Source organism: Nerophis ophidion, linkage group LG29 (genome assembly GCF_033978795.1).
Source record: "Nerophis ophidion isolate RoL-2023_Sa linkage group LG29, RoL_Noph_v1.0, whole genome shotgun sequence".
Lineage (NCBI taxonomy): Eukaryota > Metazoa > Chordata > Actinopteri > Syngnathiformes > Syngnathidae > Nerophis > Nerophis ophidion.
Window position 1 is genome coordinate 4446745 of NC_084639.1, and position 19028 is coordinate 4465772.

The window sequence follows — 19028 nt, forward strand, 5'->3', positions numbered from 1 at the left end:
CAGAGACATTTTAAAACAAGCTATGAGTGCACTTTTGTGCATGATGTCACTAAGATGACATGTCAAAACAACACTGAATTAAAGTGCACTTTTTGTACAGAACGCCACTACCATCCATCCATCCATCATATTCCGCTTATCCGAGGTCGGGTCGCGGGGGCAGCAGCCTAAGCAGGGAAGCCCAGACTTCCCTCTCCCCAGCCACTTCGTCTAGCTCTTCCCGGGGGATCCCGAGGCGTTCCCAGGCCAGCCGGGAAACATAGTCTTCCCAACGTGTCCTGGGTCTTGTCCGTGGCCTCCTACCGGCTGGACGTGCCCTAAACACCTCCCTAGGAAGGCGTTCGAGTGGCATCCTGACCAGATGCCCGAGCCACCTCATCTGGCTTCTCTCGATGTGGAGGAGCAGTGGCTTTACTTTGAGTTCCTCCCGGATGGCAGAACTTCTCACCCTATCTCTAAGGGAGAGCCCCGCCACACGGCGGAGGAAACTCATTTCGGCCGCTTGTACCCGTGATCTTATTCTTTCGGTCATGACCCAAAGCTCATGACCATAGGTGAGGATGGGAACGTAGATGGACCGGTAAATTGAGATCTTTGCCTTCTGGCTCAGCTCCTTCTTCACCACAGCGGATCGATAGAACGTCTGCATTACTGAAGACGCCGCACCGATCCGTCTGTCAATCTCACGATCCACTCTTCCCCCACCCGTGAACAAGACTCCTAGCTACTAGAACTCCGCTTAGGGCAGGGTCTCCTCCCCAACCCGGTGATGGCACTCCACCTTTTTCCGGGCGAGAACCATGGACTCGGACTTGGAGTTGCTGATTCTCATTCCGGTCGCTTCACACTCTGCTGCGAACCGATCCAGTGAGAGCTGAAGATCCCGGTCAGATGAAGCCATCAGGACCACATCATCTGCAAAAAGCAGAGACCTAATTCTGCGGCCACCAAAGCGGAATCCCTCAACGCCTTGGCTGCGCCTAGAAATTCTGTCCATAAAAGTTATGAACAGAATCGGTGACAAAGAATAGCCTTGGCGGAGTCCAACCCTCACTGGAAACGTGTCTGACTTACTGCCAGCAATGCGGACCAAGCTCTGACACTGATCATACAGGGAGCGGACCACCACTACAATAGTTTAAAACAAATAAAGTCCACTTTTGTGCATGATGTCCCACAAGATATTTTAATAACTCTCAATTATGTGGTAGTTTCCTGGGGACGTTATGTCCTTCTGTAGTTGACTATTTGTTTCATACGGTGTTGATCTGAAAATGGTTGCCTCGGCATTTTGTTGGTGTGGCACCGAACAGAGATGTTGACATTCGGAGTTTCAAGCACTCTTCATTCTTTAGCGGGTGCCTTTTCAAATGAAAGGTTCACAAAAATCCGCCAATAAATGTTTTACTTATGTTGCTAACTAACTGAAAGGCTGACGGACAAACAAATCTCTGGCGATTACAGAGGTAATGATTATGGCTTCCCATGTAAGAAACGATGCAAAATACATAGAAATGACAAATGAGAGGGAGGGCACAAGAGGTCACCTTCATACTATCTTGGATTACACCGTGTATCATGTCTTTGTGATCATGTTCTGTTTAGTTATGTTCTCTTTTATTTTTGACTCCATTAATTCTTGTTTTTGCGCACCCTGTTTTTTTAGTTTCCATGACAACCATTAGTTTCACCTTTGATTGATTGATTGATACTTTTATTAGTAGATTGCACAGTTCAGTACATATTCCGTACAATTGACCACTAAATGGTAACACCCGAATAAGTTTTTCAACTTGTTTAAGTCGGGGTCCACGTTAATCAATTCATGGCTCATTTGTTTGGACTCACGCACCTGTCAATAATCACAGCACTATTAAAGCCTGTAGTTGCCAGGCAGTCAGCCTCTACCACCATATACACACCGTTGATACCTGATTGCTCACTTCTTGCCATAGATTCATGCTTTTCACGTCACAGTAAGTGTTTTCGTTTTTGTTGTCCATAGTTCTGCCATTGTGCGAGTTTTTGTTTTCAGATCTAAGTTTTGAACCTCTGCTGAGAGCTCATTTTGATAGTTCCTTTTTTTTTTTAGTTAATAATAAAATATGTCATTACCTTCATGCCATGTCCGGTCCAGTCGATTTGCACCACAGGAAAACAAACCGCACCATAGTCCATGACTTGACACCGTGTTTTTCATCTTCTTTATTATAAAGTGCTAGTATTTGCAACGTTTTTTGGCCCCTTTAGGGATGTTTTTGAGTCGCCAACGTGTGGGATTCCTCATTTAGGCACTGGACTCGTTTTTTCTGCGAAATGTCTGGCCGTACAATAATTGAGACGGTAGAGAAAAACCAGGGCAAAGTTTTTTTTGAAAGGTTCATGCTCTTGTCTCACAAATCTCCCTTCACGACTGAATAAACAGATTGTCTTTTTGAATAATTTCCCACCATAAAAGTCATGTGTATAATAATCATGTTGCAAACAGAGCATGACGGAAGCACTTAGCTTCTTGATTTATCACGATGACGGTTTAAAATTGCAATAACAGCCTTTTATTTTCTCTATGCTTCCAGCTGGGCTTTGGCTCTTTCCTGGGAATCATCGGCTCCCATTTGGTAGAGAACAAGAGGCAGATGGTAGGTTTTGTGCTGGGTGTCACCTTGTCTTATGTCATCAAAGCTACAGTATGTGCAAGTCACGGTTACAGCACTTGATGATGACACCACACCCGGCTGAGCCAAGGCCTGCCGGCGTCCGCAGAGGTTTGAGCTGTGTGCCAGAGCTAAAAGTGGGATGCGTCCGGAAATAGAAATCAGGGTGTAAGAGGAGCAGGCCAGATGTCCACGCTGGAATGTAAGGGCAGATGAGCGAGGCTGTCAGAGCTGAGATGAGGAATGACTTTGGGCCGTGGCACCTTTTCCCAACAACGCAGCAAAGTTTGGAAGGCAGGCGCCACGGTCAGCACGTGCAGTGACAGCTTACACCCACTTCTTTACACCCTCAGGGTCCAGTTGCAATGAAAACTACTTAATGATGTTTATTTTATTGCCTGTGTAGTAGCTGGCGCCGTGGTCGTAGACATACATAGGATGCCAATGATTTATTCTCTATTTTTGCCAAGCCTGAATTAATAGACATTGGTAATAAATGCAGTAGATGTACTGATTACAGCAAACGCATGTATTTGCCTAAGCTACAGGCTAATTATTACAAGAACAACTTTATTGTTAAACTATAATAATGTTTTGAAGTAGGGCTGGGCGATATGGTCTTTTATTAATATCTCAATATTTTTAGGCCATGTCACGATACACGATATATATCGCGATATTTCACCTATAAATGATAAATGGGTTGTACTTGTATAGCGCTTTTCTACCTTCAAGGTACTCAAAGCGCTTTGACACTACTTCCACATTTACCCATTCACACACACATTCACACACTGATGGAGGGAGCTGCCATGCAAGGCGCCAACTAGCACCCATCAGGAGCAAGGGTGAAGTGTCTTGCTCAGGACACAACGGACGTGACGAGGTTGGTACTAGGTGGGATTTGAACCAGGGCCCCTCGGGTTGCGCACGGCCACTCTCCCACTGCGCCACGCCGTCCCTAATATAATAATATAATCACAATAGTATGATGATTCTATGTGTCTATACAAAAACATTCTTGGCCATACTGCTTTCATATATGCTCATTTTAAACTTTCATGCAGAGAGAGAAATCCCAACTAAGTCAATTTAGCAAAAGTGTATTTATTAAACAGTTATTAAGCAGTGGCACAAACATTCATGTCATTTCAAAACAGAAAGTGCAAGATTGTCAGAGACATTTCAAAACAAGCTATGAGTGCACTTTTGTGCATGATGTCACTAAGATGACATATCAAAACAACACTAAATTAAAGTGCACTTTTTGTACGGAACGCCACTACAATAGTTAAAAACAAATAAAGTGCACTTTTGTGCATGATGTCACACAAGATATTTAAAAAACTCTCAAGTAAAAATGAGCTGCATAATAGGAAATCAAATAGTGTATGTCCTTCGTTCTGTGGTTGGTTCCTGCGGACGTTATCTCCTTCTGTTGTTGATTTTTTTTTCATACGGTGTAAATCTGGAAATTGTTGCTTCGGCATTTTGTGGGTGTGGTTTTTGTACTTCCGCCGTGTGCGCGCCGTTTGTTCCTTTTTTATAGCAATTAATAAATATGTCCTTACTTCACGCCTTGCCCGCGCCAACTTTCCTTTGCATTCAGGAAAAACAAACCCCAAAGTCCACGCATTGACAATTTTCCTTAGAAATGACCCATCCATCCATCCATCCATCCATCTTCTTCCGCTTATCCGAGGTCGGGTCGCGGGGGCAACAACCTAAGCAGGGAAACCCAGACTTCCCTTTCCCCAGCCACTTCGTCTAGCTCTTCTCGGGGGATCCCGAGGCGTTCCCAGGCCAGCCGGGAGACATAGTCTTCCCAACGTGTCCTGGGTCTTCCCCGTGGCCTCCTACCGGTTGGACGTGCCCTAAACACCTCCCTAGGGAGGCGTTCGGGTGGCATCCTGACCAGATGCCCGAACCACCTCATCTGTATATATTCAAATGCAAATGACAGGTATGATTATTTTGGTGATTTTAAATTCTTAAAACCTGCCTGAACTACTTGTCCTCTATTCTGATTACAACCATACAAATACAAGATTGCAAACTTCGGAAATGTAATCAATATTTTAAAGCTCATGCAAAGGTAGATGCTGGACGTTAACCCCTCATGATGACACTTTATTAAATGCAACTACAGGCTTTTTGTGGAGATAATGTAAAAAAATATATATATCTGAAGGTTGCTTACAGGCACAGATGTTAATGCCAGCACTTTTAATTTAATTATTCAATTACTTATAATTTATTGTTGGGAGGTTGAAATCACACTGAGCATGCGGCTTAAGTTCAATCAATGCATGTGCAGAAAGTGCAAGTTCACATTAACGTTTTAGAGCGATAAAGCTGATGCTGTGCTTTGTGTTCCCTTCCCAGCTCGTGGCTTCTATTGTCTTCATCAGCTTTGGAGTGGTGGCTGCATTTTGCTGTGCTATTGTCGACGGAGTTTTTGCAGCCAGGCACATTGTAAGTACACCTGAATCGTGCAAGTCACCAAGCACTTATGTAACAGATATGAATGATACGTGTGCTTGAAATGCATTTTCTGAAAAATCAGTGCCGGTCTTTATTAAAGTGGAGTCAAGCTTGTGTGAATTAAACATGCAGTACATGGCAGTCTTGCAAAGAAAATCTGTGGCATGAGCCATTCTCCCTCATGCACGTCATAGCAGACATTAGCTAACCACTAAAGCCAAATGAGATGGTTGGAAAGTGAGTTTCTTGGTATCACTTCCATAAGTGGTTATTAATTAAATACAGTGATGATGGTTGACTGAAAAAAAAAAAAAGACAACATAGTACGTAGGACCAAAACAATTTTACTAAAAATCAGGAGCGTCCAACGTTGTTCCACACTGAAGAATCAAAAGCCATTTTAATATAATTTATTTGAAAATAAAGTCTGTCTATCTGTGTTGGCCCTGCGATGAGGTGGCGACTTGTCCAGGAAGTAACCCACCTTCCGCTCAATTGTAGCTGAGATAGGCACCAGCGCCCCCCGCCACCCCAAAGGAAATAAGCGGTAGAATATGGATGGGATGGATGGATAGTTTTTTTAAGGAAAAATAACAACCTGCATTATGTTATTAGTATGAACATTTCAACATTTTCTCACTAGACTACACCTGTTTTTTTTAGCAGTGATATGTCAAATGTATGTCATAATATCATATTTTCAGGACTATAGAGCGGTATATAAGTTTCACACATGTATAGGTTGTGAAATAAGTTATTTACACAGAACAATTTTGTAAATCTTTATTTGGCTACCTTAATTGTTTCCAAGTAGTGTCTGTAACACGGCAGTAAATCGGCTTATCAAACAAAACAGACATCATCGCCATGGACCCAATCGGCAGGAGTGCCCAAACTACAGCCCGTGGGCCAAGTGCGCCCCGCAAGACAATTTTAACAATACTTTTAGCCTGCGTCGTGTTTTTGCCTAAATTTAGTCATCTGAGGGTTGAGACAAAGTGATCTTCCTACCTTCTTGTGGGCGACGACAGAAGCGCTAGTTCAGTGGTCCCCAACCACTGGACCGTGGCCCGATTGGTACCGGGCCGCAGAAGAATTTTTTATTCATTTTTATTAAAAAAAAAAAAAAAAAAAAAAAAATTTTAATTAAATTAACATAAAAAACACAATATACCCTTACAATTAGTGCACCAACCACAAAAAACCTCCCTTTTTCATGACAAAAACGTCCCTTTTTCATGACAAAGAAAAAAGAAAAAAAGATCCCCCCCCCCCGGGCCGCGGGACAAATTATTAAGCGTTGACCGGTCCGCGGATAAAAAAAAGGTTGGGGACCACTGCGCTAGTTAACAACCATGAAGCTCATAGAAGGAACTGGAGAACATCATCAATTTACTGTATTTTCCAGGCTATAAGGCGCACTTAATATCCTTTTTTTCCCCAAACTCGACAGTGCGCCTAATGTAAGGAATAATTCTGGTTTTGCTTACTGACCTTGAAGCAATTTTATTTGGTACATGGTGTAATATAAAGTGTGACCAGTAGATGGCAGTCTATCAATCAATCAATCAATGTTTATTTACATAGCCCTAAATAACAAGTGTCTCAAAGGGCTGCACAAACCACAACGACATCCTCGGTAGAGCCCACATAAGGGCAAGGAAAAACTCACCCCAGTGGGATGTCGGTGACAGTGACAATGATAAGAAGAGAAAAAGAACAAGAAAGTTTGACCACATTACGCCTGTACTGGCTCACCTGCACTGGCTTCCTGTGCACTTAAGATGTGACTTTAAGGTTTTACTACTTACGTATAAAATACTACACGGTCTAGCTCCATCCTATCTTGCCCATTGTATTGTACCATATGTCCCGGCAAGAAATCTGCGTTCAAAGGACTCCGGCTTATTAGTGATTCCCAGAGCCCAAAAAAGTCTGCGGGCTATAGAGCGTTTTCCGTTCGGGCTCCAGTACTCTGGAACGCCCTCCTGGTAACAGTTCGAGATGCTACCTCAGTAGAAGCATTTAAGTCTCACCTTAAAACTCATTTGTATACTCTAGCCTTTAAATAAACCCCCTTTTTAGACCAGTTGATCTGCTGTTTTTTTTCTTTTTCTTCTATGTCCCACTCTCCCTTGTGGAGGGGGTCCGGTCCGGTGGCCATAGATGAAGTATCAATCAATGTTTACTTATATAGCCCTAAATCACTAGTGTCTCAAAGGGCTGCACAAACCACTACGACATCCTCGGTAGGCCCACATAAGGGCAAGGAAAACTCACACCCAGTGGGACATCGGTGACAATAATGACCCAGTGGGACGTCGGTGACAATGATGACTATGAGAACCTTGGAGAGGAGGAAAGCAATGGATGTCGAGCGGGTCTAACATGATACTGTGAAAGTTCAATCTATAATGGATCCAACACAGTCGCGAGAGTCCAGTCCAGAGCGGATCCAACACAGCAGCGAGAGTCCCGTTCACAGCGTAGCCAGCAGGAAACCATCCCAAGCGGAGGCGGATCAGCAGCGCAGAGATGTCCCCAGCCGATACACAGGCAAGCAGTACATGGCCACCGGATCGGACCGGACCCCCTCCACAAGGGAGAGTGGGACATAGGAGAAAAAGAAAAGAAACGGCAGATCAATAGGTCTAAAAAGGGAGTCTATTTAAAGGGTAGAGTATACTGGGCTTTCCAGAGTCGGGACCCAGCATGGACCGCTCGCCTGTGTATCGGTTGGGGACATCTCTGCGATGCTGATCCGCCTCCGCTTGGGATGGTTTCCTGCTGGCTCCGCTATGGACGGGACTCTCGCTACTATATTGGATCCACTTTGGACTGGACTCTCACCGTTATGTTGGATCGACTATGGATTGGACTTTCACAATATCATGTTAGACCCGCTCGACATCCATTGCTTTCGGTCCCCTAGGGGGTTGGGGTTGCCCACATATGCGGTCCTCTCCAAGGTTTCTCAGAGTCATCATTGTCACTGTCACCGACATCCAACTGGGTGTGAGTTTTTCCTTGCCCTTATGTGGGCTCTGTGCCGAGGATGTCGTTGTGGTTTGTGCAGCCCTTTGAGACACTTGTGATTTAGGGCTATATAAGGTTTCTCATAGTCAGCATTGTCACTGGCGTTCCACTGGATGTGAATTCTCCCTGCTCACTGGCTGTGAGTTTTCCTTGCCCTTTTGTGGGTTCTTCCGAGGATGTCGTAGTCGTAATGGTTTGTACAGTCCTTTGAGACATTTGTGATTTAGGGCTATATAAATAAACATTGATTGATTGACTGATAAATAAACATTGATTCATAGACCTACTCGACGTCCATTGCACCGGTCTCCCAAGAGAGAGAAAGGGAGGGTGGGGGGGTGGGGGGGGTCACCCTCATCTGCGGTCCTCTGCAAGGTTTCTCATTGTCATCCCACTGGGTTGAGTTTTTCCTCGCCCTGGTGTGGGATCTGAACGGAGAATGTGCAGCCATTTAAGACACTCGTGATTTAGGGCGATGTAAATAAACATTGATTGACCCTAAAATACCGCTCCCTGCAGGACCTGAGGCCTCTGTATGCAGGACGCTGCGGCTACCTCTCAAGCGAGACTGCCTCCGAACGAGACGTGAGCGACACATTCCTATTTGTTGCTCAAAGTATTTCCGGTGCTGCGAGTAAAGAAGTGGTGTGATCCTCAGGTGCCGTGCCAGACACCCTCCCGCATGTCCTGTAACCTGCGCGTGAAGAGCAACACGTGCTACTGCTGCGACCTCTACAATTGTGGCAAGTGAGTAGGTCGCCGTCATTAATACTTCGGCAGCGGGTGGCCCGGCTTGTGCGGCGTGCATTGTTTGGGTGTGCCACTTTTTGTCGGACAACTGTCATCAACGGACGAGGAATGTTTATATATTTTTTTTTTAACCTTTGTTGCAGAGAGCATCCTCATATGGGACTTCAGAGTAGAGATTTGAAAAAGTTTAAGAAATCGTCAATGATTTGGAAGTAGGTCCTTATTTTCTAGACCTTATCATGGCCGCCTTGAGAATTCCAATACCACCGTAGAGGCGCGTGTCCTCTCTTTGCATGCCGTCTGTGTGTGTGTGTGTGTGTGTGTGTGTGCAACCTCCACTTGGTTTACATCAGGGGTCACCAACCTTTTTGAAACCAAGAGCTACTTCTTGGGTACTGATTCATGTGAAGGGCTTCCAACCAGTTTGATACACACTTAAATAAATTGCCAGAAATAGCCAATTTGCTCAATTTACCTTAATCTATATATATAAAAACAATTGGTATTTCAGTCCGTCATTCCGTCGTGTATATTTTTTTCTTTGACGGAAGGTTTTTTGTTGAGAATAAATGATGAAAAAAACACTTAATTGAACGGTTTATAAGAAGAGAAAACACGAAAAAAATGAAAATTAAATTTTGAAACATAGTTTATCTTCAATTTCGACTCTTTAAAATTCAAATTCAACCGAAAAATATGAAGAGAAAACTAGCTAATTCAAATCTTTTTGAAAAAAATGAAACCAATTTATGGAACATCATTAGTAATTTTTCCTGATTAAGATTCATTTTCGAATTTTTATGACATGTTTTAAATAGGTTAAAATCCAATCTGCACTTTGTTAGAATATATAACAAATTGGACCAAGCTATATTTCTAACAAAGACGAATCATTATTTCTTCTAGATTTTCCAGAACAAAAATTTTAAAATAAATTTAAAAGACTTAGAAATAAGATTTAAATTTGATTCTACAGATTTTCTAGATTTGCCAGAATAATTTTTTTGAATTTTAATCATAATAAGTTAGAAGAAATATGTCACAAATATCCTTCATCGAAAAAACAGAAGCTAAAATGAAGAATTAAATTATAATGTATTTATTATTTTTTACAAAAAAATATATATTTTTACTTGAACATTGATTTAAATTATCAGGAAAGAAGAGGAAGGAATTTAAAAGGTATATGTGTTTAAAGATCCTTAAATCATTTTGAAGGTTGTATTTTTTCTGTAAAATTGTCTTTCTGGAAGTAATTAGAAGCAAAGTAAAAAAATAAATGAATTTATTTAAACAAGTGAAGACCAAGTCTTTAAAATATTTTCTTGGATTTTCAAATTCTATTTGAGTTTTGTCTCTCAGAATTAAAAATGTCGAGCAAAGCGAGACCAGCTTGCTAGTAAATAAATAAAATGTAAAAAATAGAGGTAGCTCACTGGTAAGTGCTGCTATTTTTAGAACAGGCCAGCAGGCGACTCATCTGGTCCTTACGGGCTACCTGGTGCCCGCGGGCACCGCGTTGGTGACCCCTGGTTTACATAAACGTTTACCATTGCTGTTTTTTGAGGCTTGACTTCGGTTTGTGCTCCTCTCCGTCCCGCCCACTGGGCTAGCCGTGTGGACGTGGTCGGGGGCTACCACGAGTACACCGACGTGAAGAGCTGCCAGGACGTGGTGCACCTCTATCACCTGCTCTGGTCGGCCACCATCCTCAACATCGTGGCTCTTTTCCTGGGCATCATCACTGCTGCGGTGCTGGGCGGCTTCAAAGACATGGTGGGAACTTGAGTAACATCGCGTGGATCGCCAGATATTCACCTTTTTTTTTTTCTTTAACTGTATGTGTCAGGCACCTTCTCAAAACTCTGAGAGTACTTCTGAACCAGAGGCCATCACAGCCACAGTGGCCCCAGAGGCCGCACCACGTACCAGCTCCGCCAGCTCCTACTACAACACTGCCCCCTGCCTGCCGCCATACTCTGCCTATGACGCACAGGTAACCGACACACCTGTTGGACAATACATTAGGAACACCTGCAGTCATTCGATAAGATCTGGCCCGCCACATCATTTTAAAAGGCCTACTAAAACCCGCTACTACCGACCACGCAGTCTGATAGTTTATACATCAATGAAGAAATATTAACATTGCAACACATGCCAGTACAGCCGGTTTAGTTTACTAAATAGCAATTTTAAATTTCCCGCGAAGTATCCTGTTAAAAACGTCGCAGTATGATGACGCCTGCGCGTGACGTCTCGGGTTGTAGCGGACATTTTTTTCCAGGCCGATCCAAGCTATAAGTAGTCTGCTTTAATCGGATAATTACACAGTATTCTGGACATCTGTGTTGCTGAATCTTTTGCAATTTGTTCAATTAATAATGGAGGAGTCAAAGTAGAAAGATGGAGGTGGGAAGCGGTGCACTGCAGCTGCCTTTGGCATCACAAACACAGCCGGTGTTTCCTTGTTTAAACTGATACTTTTTTTTTTTTTTGCAAATAATCATTAACTTTAGAATTTGATGCCAGCAACACGTGACAAAGAAGTTGGGAAAGGTGGCAATAAATACTGATTAAGTTGAGGAATGCTCATCAAACACTTATTTGGAACATCCCACAGGTGTGCAGGCTAATCGGGAACATGTGGATGCCATGATTGGGTATAAAAACAGCTTCCCAAAAATGCTCAGTCTTTCACAAGAAAGGATGGGGCGAGGTACACCCCTTTGTCCACAACTGCGTGAGCAAATAGTCAAACAGTTTAAGAACAACGTTTCATAATATCATCAAAATGTTCAGAGAATTTGGAGAAATCACTGCACGTAAGCGGCATAGCCAGAAACTAACATTGAATCACCGTGACCTTCGATCCCTCAAACGGCACTGTATCAAAAAAACGACGTCAATCTCTAAAGGATATCACCACATGGGCTCAGGAACACTTCAGAAAACCACTGTCACTAAATACAGTTTGTCGCTACATCTGTAAGTGCAAGTTAAAGCTCTACTATGCAAAGCGAAAGCCATTTATCAACAAGATTCAGAAACGCCGCCAGATTCTCTGGGCTAGAGATCATCCAAGATGGACTGATGCAAAGTGGAAAAGTGTTCTGTGGTCTGACGAGTCCACATTTCTAATTGTTTTTGGAAACTGGACATTTGTGTCCTCGGGAACAAAGAGGAAAAGAACCATCCGGATTGTTATAGGCGCAAAGTTCAAAAGCCAGCATCTGTGATGGTATGGGGGTGCATTAGTGCCCAAGGCATGGGTAACTTACACATCTGTGAAGGCACCATTAATGCTGAAAGATACATACAGGTTTTGGAGCAACATATACTGCCATTCAAGCAACGTTATCATGGACCCCCCTGTTTATTTCAGCAAGATAATGCCACACTACATGTTACAACAGCATGGCTTCATAGTAAAAGAGTGTGGGTACTAGACTGGCCTACCTGTAGTCCAGACCTGTCTCCCATTGAAAATTTTGAAGCCTAAAATAAGACAACATAGACCCCGGACTGCTGAACAACTTAAGCTGTAAATCAAGCAAGAATGGGAAATAATTCCACTTTTAAAGCTTCAACAATTAGTTTCCTCAGTTCCCAAACGTTTGAGTGTTGTTAAAAGAAAAGGTGATGTAACACAGTGGTGAACATGCCCTTTCCCAACTACTTTGGCACGTGTTGCAGCCATGAAATTCTAATTATTATTTGCAAAAATAAAATAAAGTTTATGAGTTTGAACATCAAATATCTTGTCTTTGTAGTGCATTCAACTGAATATGGGTTGAAAAGGATTTGCAAATCATTGTATTCCATTTAAATTTCCATCTAACACAATTTCCCAACTCATATGGAAACGGGGCATGTACAAATATGATGGTAAAAGTGATAGCAAAGAAGCAGTTAGCAAAATAAATAATACACAAATGACAAAGAGCATTATTTTTACGCTGCAAATGGAGCATTAGAAATAACGCTATTTATAATGAACAATAGTTTACCTCTATTATCAACAATACAGTTGTTCAAATGCAATAAGACGTATACGTAACGATAACTAGAGATACAAAATAAATATTTTATTTTTAATAACAGCTGAATGAGCAATACAGTTACAGTATAAATAAATATTTATGAATGAGTTAGTCATCCTTGTGGTTCGTAAGCACATGTCTAAAATAACTTAAGCTGCATTTAGAAGTCGATGGAAAAATTAGAGCCAATAAATGTGTACGCTATCCAATCCGACTAGTCGACTAATCGTTAACCTAGTCGATGACTAATCGACTATCAAAATAAATTGTTAGTTGCAGGCCTAGTTGGCAGAGGGTGATATTAAATATTGCAAAGAGACAGATTGAACTTTTGATATTGAGAGTGCACTTTTAATCCAGATTTAATTGTTCTGCCTGTCTCTGTATGTTGTTCGTGTAATGGATTAAAGAATATTCTGTTAGGGAAATATTTCCCACCCTAAAACAAATGCATAGGGACTCTTACTCTGTATTCACTTTGTCTTTTTAAGAGACAAAACACAATGAACCACACCATGTGTTTTTATCTTTGCAAATACACACACAAAAGGCCTGATTTGCTAAAGGTTTGCATGCACAAACTTAAAAGCACACGCAAATCTGATCTACCAAGTGTGTGCAAAGTGGATTGCGTCTGTTGAGTGAGTAGAATAAGGAATGCCATTCATTTTGCGTCTCTGTCTTTATTAAAATACAAAATATATGCTGATCATGAAAACGCCCACAATACCGGGAAAAGAAAAATCCAATTATTTAGCACGCGCAATGTGATTTGTCAACACTCATCACCGTTTTGCGAGCACGATTTTGCGTTTTATGTAGCACGTGCAAAATGAGAGTTCCACACACGGCTGCAGGATCAGTGCTCGCGATGGACAGACCGACTAGAATCCTCCATCCTACGTGAACATTTCAACATATATGGATGGTCAGAAATAAAATAAAAGTATTACACATATTGTTGGGATCCGCTGCTCGGATCACATTTTGATTTTGGTTTTTGAGTCCTTTTTGTGTTTTCTGTTCGTCTTCGACTCTTTCGGTTCCCGGTTGCACTTCTTTGTTTTGTTTCTGATTTGTTTCACCTGCTACTTGCTTTTGACGCGCACCTGTGTTTATTGATTACTTCCGTATTCAAGCCTGCCTTCTCCCTCCTTTCAATCTTGATCCTTTGTTTGCGGTAAGCAACCATCACGTATGTTTCTTGCTCCAGTCCGTCTGTTAAGAGTTACCTTAGCTTCCCATGCGCTCGGCACTTTGCCTTTTTGCTTCCTGACTCGGTGCTAGTTTTAGCATTCGCTTCCCGTGCGTTCGGCACGCGTTTTCTTCTGTTGATTTTGTGTCTGTTTTGCACCAGTGTTACAATTTTTTTAATATTAAATCAAGCCCTTACCTGCAAGTCCTGTCCGACTGGTCCTTAGCTGCTTGGGGTTGAAGAAAACGCACGTCACAATGCGTTTCCCACAACGTGACGCATATTGTCTATTCAGCAATTTCCTTTTATAATTTTATTGCTGCTGGATGACTTAGAAGGAAACCACACTTTTTATTTTTGCTTTTTCTATTGTTCACAATCATTATGAGGAAAAGAAAGACAAAGTTGTTGGGTTTATTTTGCATTCCAACTTGTAAAAAACGGTTTATTCTTGATGGCTACAATGCAGCTAATGGGAGCAAAAATTATTACCCATATTGTCTATTCAGCAATTTCCTTTTATAGTTGTATTGCTGCTGGATGACTTAGAAGGGAACCACACTTTTTTTTTCCCCTATCGTTCTCAATCATAAGGAAAAGAAAGACAAAGTTTTTTTTTTTTTTTTTGCATTCCAACTTGTAAAAAACGGTTTATCCTTGATAGCTAGCAATGCAGCTAATGGGAGCAAAAATGATTACCCATATTGTCTATTCAGCAATTTACTTTTATAATTTTATTGCTGCTGGATGACTTAGAAGGGAACCACCCTTTTTTAATTTTTTTTATTTTGCCTATCGTTCACAATCATTATGAGGAATAAGAAGACAAAGGTTTTTGTTTTTTTTGCATTCTAACTTGTAAAAATCGGCTTATTCTTGATGGCTAGCAATGCAGCTAATGGGAGCAAAAAGTATTACACATTGTCTATTCAGCAATTTCCTTTTATAATTTTATTGCTGCTGGATGACTTAGAAGGGAACCACACTTTTTATTTTAATTTTGCCTATCATTCACAATCATTATGAGGAATAAGAAGAAAAAGTTTTTTGTTTTTTTTTGCATTCCAACTTGTAAAAAACGGCTTATTCTCGATGGCTAGCAATGCAGCTAATGGGAGCAATAAATTCCGACCAGATCGCCATTAATAAGCAATTAGCGTCATAATTCTTCGCCAAAATGGACGGTCACAAAAAAAAGTTGACAAATGAGCGGGAAACAGTTTTAGGAACTCACATAAAAGTTCCCCCACTCCTGTCTCTGACCGCTTGCCCACAGACACGCTCAAAATCGGAGCCAAATATCCCGTAAATCTGCCAGTGCCCAAATACTATTCTTAATATTCCACGCGCAATAATTCAGTTCCGAAAATATTGACTTTGGTTGCACAAAATTCTTGCAATTGCCACAAATGGGCCAGTATTTAGACTGACTAAGTCCGCCCTGAGATCGGTAGGTTGTGAGTTCAAACCCTGGCCCGAGTCATACCAAAGGCTATAAAAATGGGACCCATTACCTCCCTGCTTGGCACTCAGCATCAAGGGTTGGAATTGGGGGTTAAATCACCAAAAATGATTCCCGGACGTGGCCACTGTTGGTGCTCACTGCTCCCCTCACCTCCCAGGGGGTGATCAAGGGTGATAGGTCAAACGCAGAGAATAATTTCGCCACACCTAGTGTGTGTGTGTGAGTGACAATCATTGGTACTTTAACTTTAGAGTTGAAGCAATGTTTGCTTCTGTAAACAGTGTTACGGTTTAACAAGAGGAGTGACGGCAAACAGACACCAGGTGGCAGTAGTGTACAGAGATTTAATATATATATGGTAAATATATATATCCAATACTAATAATAATAATAATAAACAATACTAACAAACTATAGAATGGTGTGTGTCAAAAACCCAAGAGTGTGTATGGTGTAAGACTATGTGAAGTATTTAATTGGAGCGTTTTACCATAAGTGTTGGAGACGCGGTGCTGTCAGACAATGGCGAGGCAGGCAGGATTGTTCAGGGGCAGAAGTTGGGTCGAAAGGCAGGAGCGAGTCGTCGTTGTCTGGGAGGCGAGCGAGGAGTCGAGGAACGAAGGAGGCAGTCAGAGAAAGAATGAGATCCGGGGAAAAGTGAGACGCACAGCTCACTTTGCAGGCGACGGAGGGTAGGTTCACCATATGAGAACTAAGTTCCCGCGAGGATCCCTGGGTCCACTTGTCTTTTAAGCAGCTCGCCCTCATCAATTCCAGGTGTGTAAGGCAATCGCTTGCAGGCTTGTAGCTGCGCGGGCGTGCTGTCAGCTGAGAGAGCGCACGTGGGCGTGGCCCGCGGTGCGCTCGTCATGAGGCACAGATGAGGACGCATTGGAATGCGCCCTGGCTGTGACTCACTGCAGTGCGTGCAACGTCATAGCATGTGGGTCAGATTGCATTCACATTATAAATGGCTTTTTTTTTTTTGTAATGCGAAACGAGCACATAAAAAGATCAGGATTGGACCTACGATCCCGCAGTGTGAATATAGCCTAATTAAATGATTAAAATCTGGTCTTTTCAGCGACTGAAGTGAAAGTACATATCGCTTTTCTCAACGATCTGCAGTGGGCCTCTCTCCCATCTCAAAGCATGCACCGGCGGTTTGTGACATGAAAAAGAAAGCGACAAAGGGAATCACAGAATTTCGAGTTTGCTTTTCATTACTTTTTTTGCCTCTCTCACAACATGATTCTTGGCTGATAGTATCCATTACAATTACATGAGTTGTGGCCAATTGTGCAATTTTCTTTCCCTCTTGGCAGGGGGGTTCCTATCTGTTCGCCGACTCCTCCGGCCTGTCAGACGACTCCCAGTCTGGGGTCAGTCACCTTTGGCCCACCATGATCCCCCCACGCTACTCCCCACCTCACAACCATCCAGACGACAAGCCCCCGCCGTACAGCCCCTAAGCGCGGGGAGCAGGCGGTGCCCGTTAATGTGATGCCATCCGACGGTGGCTATCTCCATGGAACCTGAGGTGGAGGACGGCGGCAACAACGTTTGAGTTCAAAGGCGCAAAAGAAGGTGCTTGGACGCTCGGCCTGAAGAGCTCCGGTGAACCCAGAAAGTTTACAACTTCTCTGCCTTAATGCAAACACACTCTTCCCGCACTGCAGCGTTGGGTCGGCTGGCCTCCGACGGTACATATCTCAGCATCCGCCATGTTTCCGAGGTTCTAGGTGTGACGTGAAGTTAGCGGTTAGGCTTGTTTTAACGGTTCGAGTGTTGCAAACTAAAATGCACAGGTAGCAGAATGATACATAAGACCAGTGATCCACGGGTAAGCGTTATTTTTTTTTTTTTTATTACCACCTTAAAGGCCTACTGAAACCCACTACTACCGACCACACAGTCTGATAGTTTATACATCAATCTTAACATTGCAACACATGCCAATACGGCCGGGTTAGTTTAGTAAATTGCAATTTCAAATTTCGTGCCGAAATATCCTGCTGAAACGTCGCGGTATGATGACGCGTGCGTGTGACGTCACGGATTGTCGAGCACATTTTGTTCCAGCATCGTTCCCAGCTATTAGCTCGTCTGTTTTCATCACGAAATTCCACAGTATTCTGGACATCTGTGTTGCTAAATCTTTTGCAATTTGTTCAATGGACAATGGAGACATCAAAGAAGAAAGCTGTAGGTGGGAAGCGATGTATTGCGGCCGGCTTTAGCAACACAAACTCAGCCGGTGTTTCATTGTTTACATTCCCGAAAGATGACAGTCAAGCTTTACTATGGAACAGCTTTACTATGGACGGCGTGGTGCAGTGGGGAGAGTGGCCGTGCGCAACCCGAGCGTCCCTGGTTCAATTCCCACCTAGTACCAACCTCGTCACGTCCGTTGTGTCCTGAGCAAGACACTTCACCCTTGCTCCTGATGGGTGCTGGTTGGCGCCTTGCATGGCAGCTCCCTCCATCAGTGTGTGAATGTGTGTGTGAATGGGTAAATGTGGAAGTAGTGTCAAAGCGCTTTGAGTACCTTGAAGGTAGAAAAGCGCTATACAAGTACAACCCATTTATCATTTAACAGAGATGTCATGCGAACACGGTTGGATTGGACCCCACACACAAAGTACAGTGTATGATGCAGCGATCATTTCGAAAGATCGTGTTTCGAAGAGGGTCCCTTGCGAAGGGCAGAGATGGGCATCGCCACCACCCGTCGGCTGGTGCTGAAGAAAGGTGCGGGGCCGACCTTCAGGTTGTACAGGTACGACCATATAATTTCACTAAAAGACTAATAACACAATAAGTAGATAAGGGATTTTCAAGAATTATCCTAGTAAATGTGTCTAATAACTTCTGAATCGCTCTCACTGCTCTGTCTTTTTTTTTTTTTTCCTAGTCCTTCACTCTCACTATCCTCATCCACAAATCTTTCATCCTCGCTCAAATTAATGGGGAAATCGTCGCTTTCTCGGTCCGAATCGCTCTTGCTGCTGGTGGCCATGATTGTAAACAATGTTCAGATGTGAGGAGCTCCACAACCCGTGACATCACGCGCACATCATCTGCTACTTCCGGTACAGGCAAGGCTTTTTATTAGCGACCAAAAGTTGCGAACTTTATCGTGGATGTTCTCTACTAAATCCTTTCAGCAAAAATATGGCAATATCGCGAAATGATCAAGTATGACACATAGAATGGACCTGCTATCCCCGTTTGAATAAGAAAATCTCATTTCAGTAGGCCTTTAAAGGTCCAGTATTATACTATTTTTCCATTTTAAATCACTCTGAGAGGTCCAACTATAGCGTATTGCAATTGTGTCGGCAAAAATCCAGCCTTGACGCCGGTATTTAAATTTGTGTTCAGTAAACCCTACAAAAACA

At 42.8% G+C, this 19028-nt stretch overlaps 1 protein-coding gene across 2 annotated transcripts in view; it reads left to right on the forward strand.

Annotated features, from left to right (window-relative positions):
- tmem255a (transmembrane protein 255A) overlaps nt 1-19028 on the forward strand; it is a 32880-nt gene extending 13852 nt beyond the window's left edge. The window contains exons 3-10 of one of the 2 annotated variants that reach the window (XM_061891705.1): nt 2577-2639; nt 5040-5129; nt 8694-8759; nt 8833-8921; nt 9068-9136; nt 10538-10700; nt 10774-10920; nt 16953-19028. In XM_061891705.1, the coding sequence (XP_061747689.1) occupies nt 2577-2639; nt 5040-5129; nt 8694-8759; nt 8833-8921; nt 9068-9136; nt 10538-10700; nt 10774-10920; nt 16953-17099 (834 nt within the window). In that variant the 3' untranslated portion in view covers nt 17100-19028. The remainder of the gene's footprint in view (nt 1-2576; nt 2640-5039; nt 5130-8693; nt 8760-8832; nt 8922-9067; nt 9137-10537; nt 10701-10773; nt 10921-16952) is intronic. The other variant, XM_061891706.1, reaches the window with a different exon arrangement.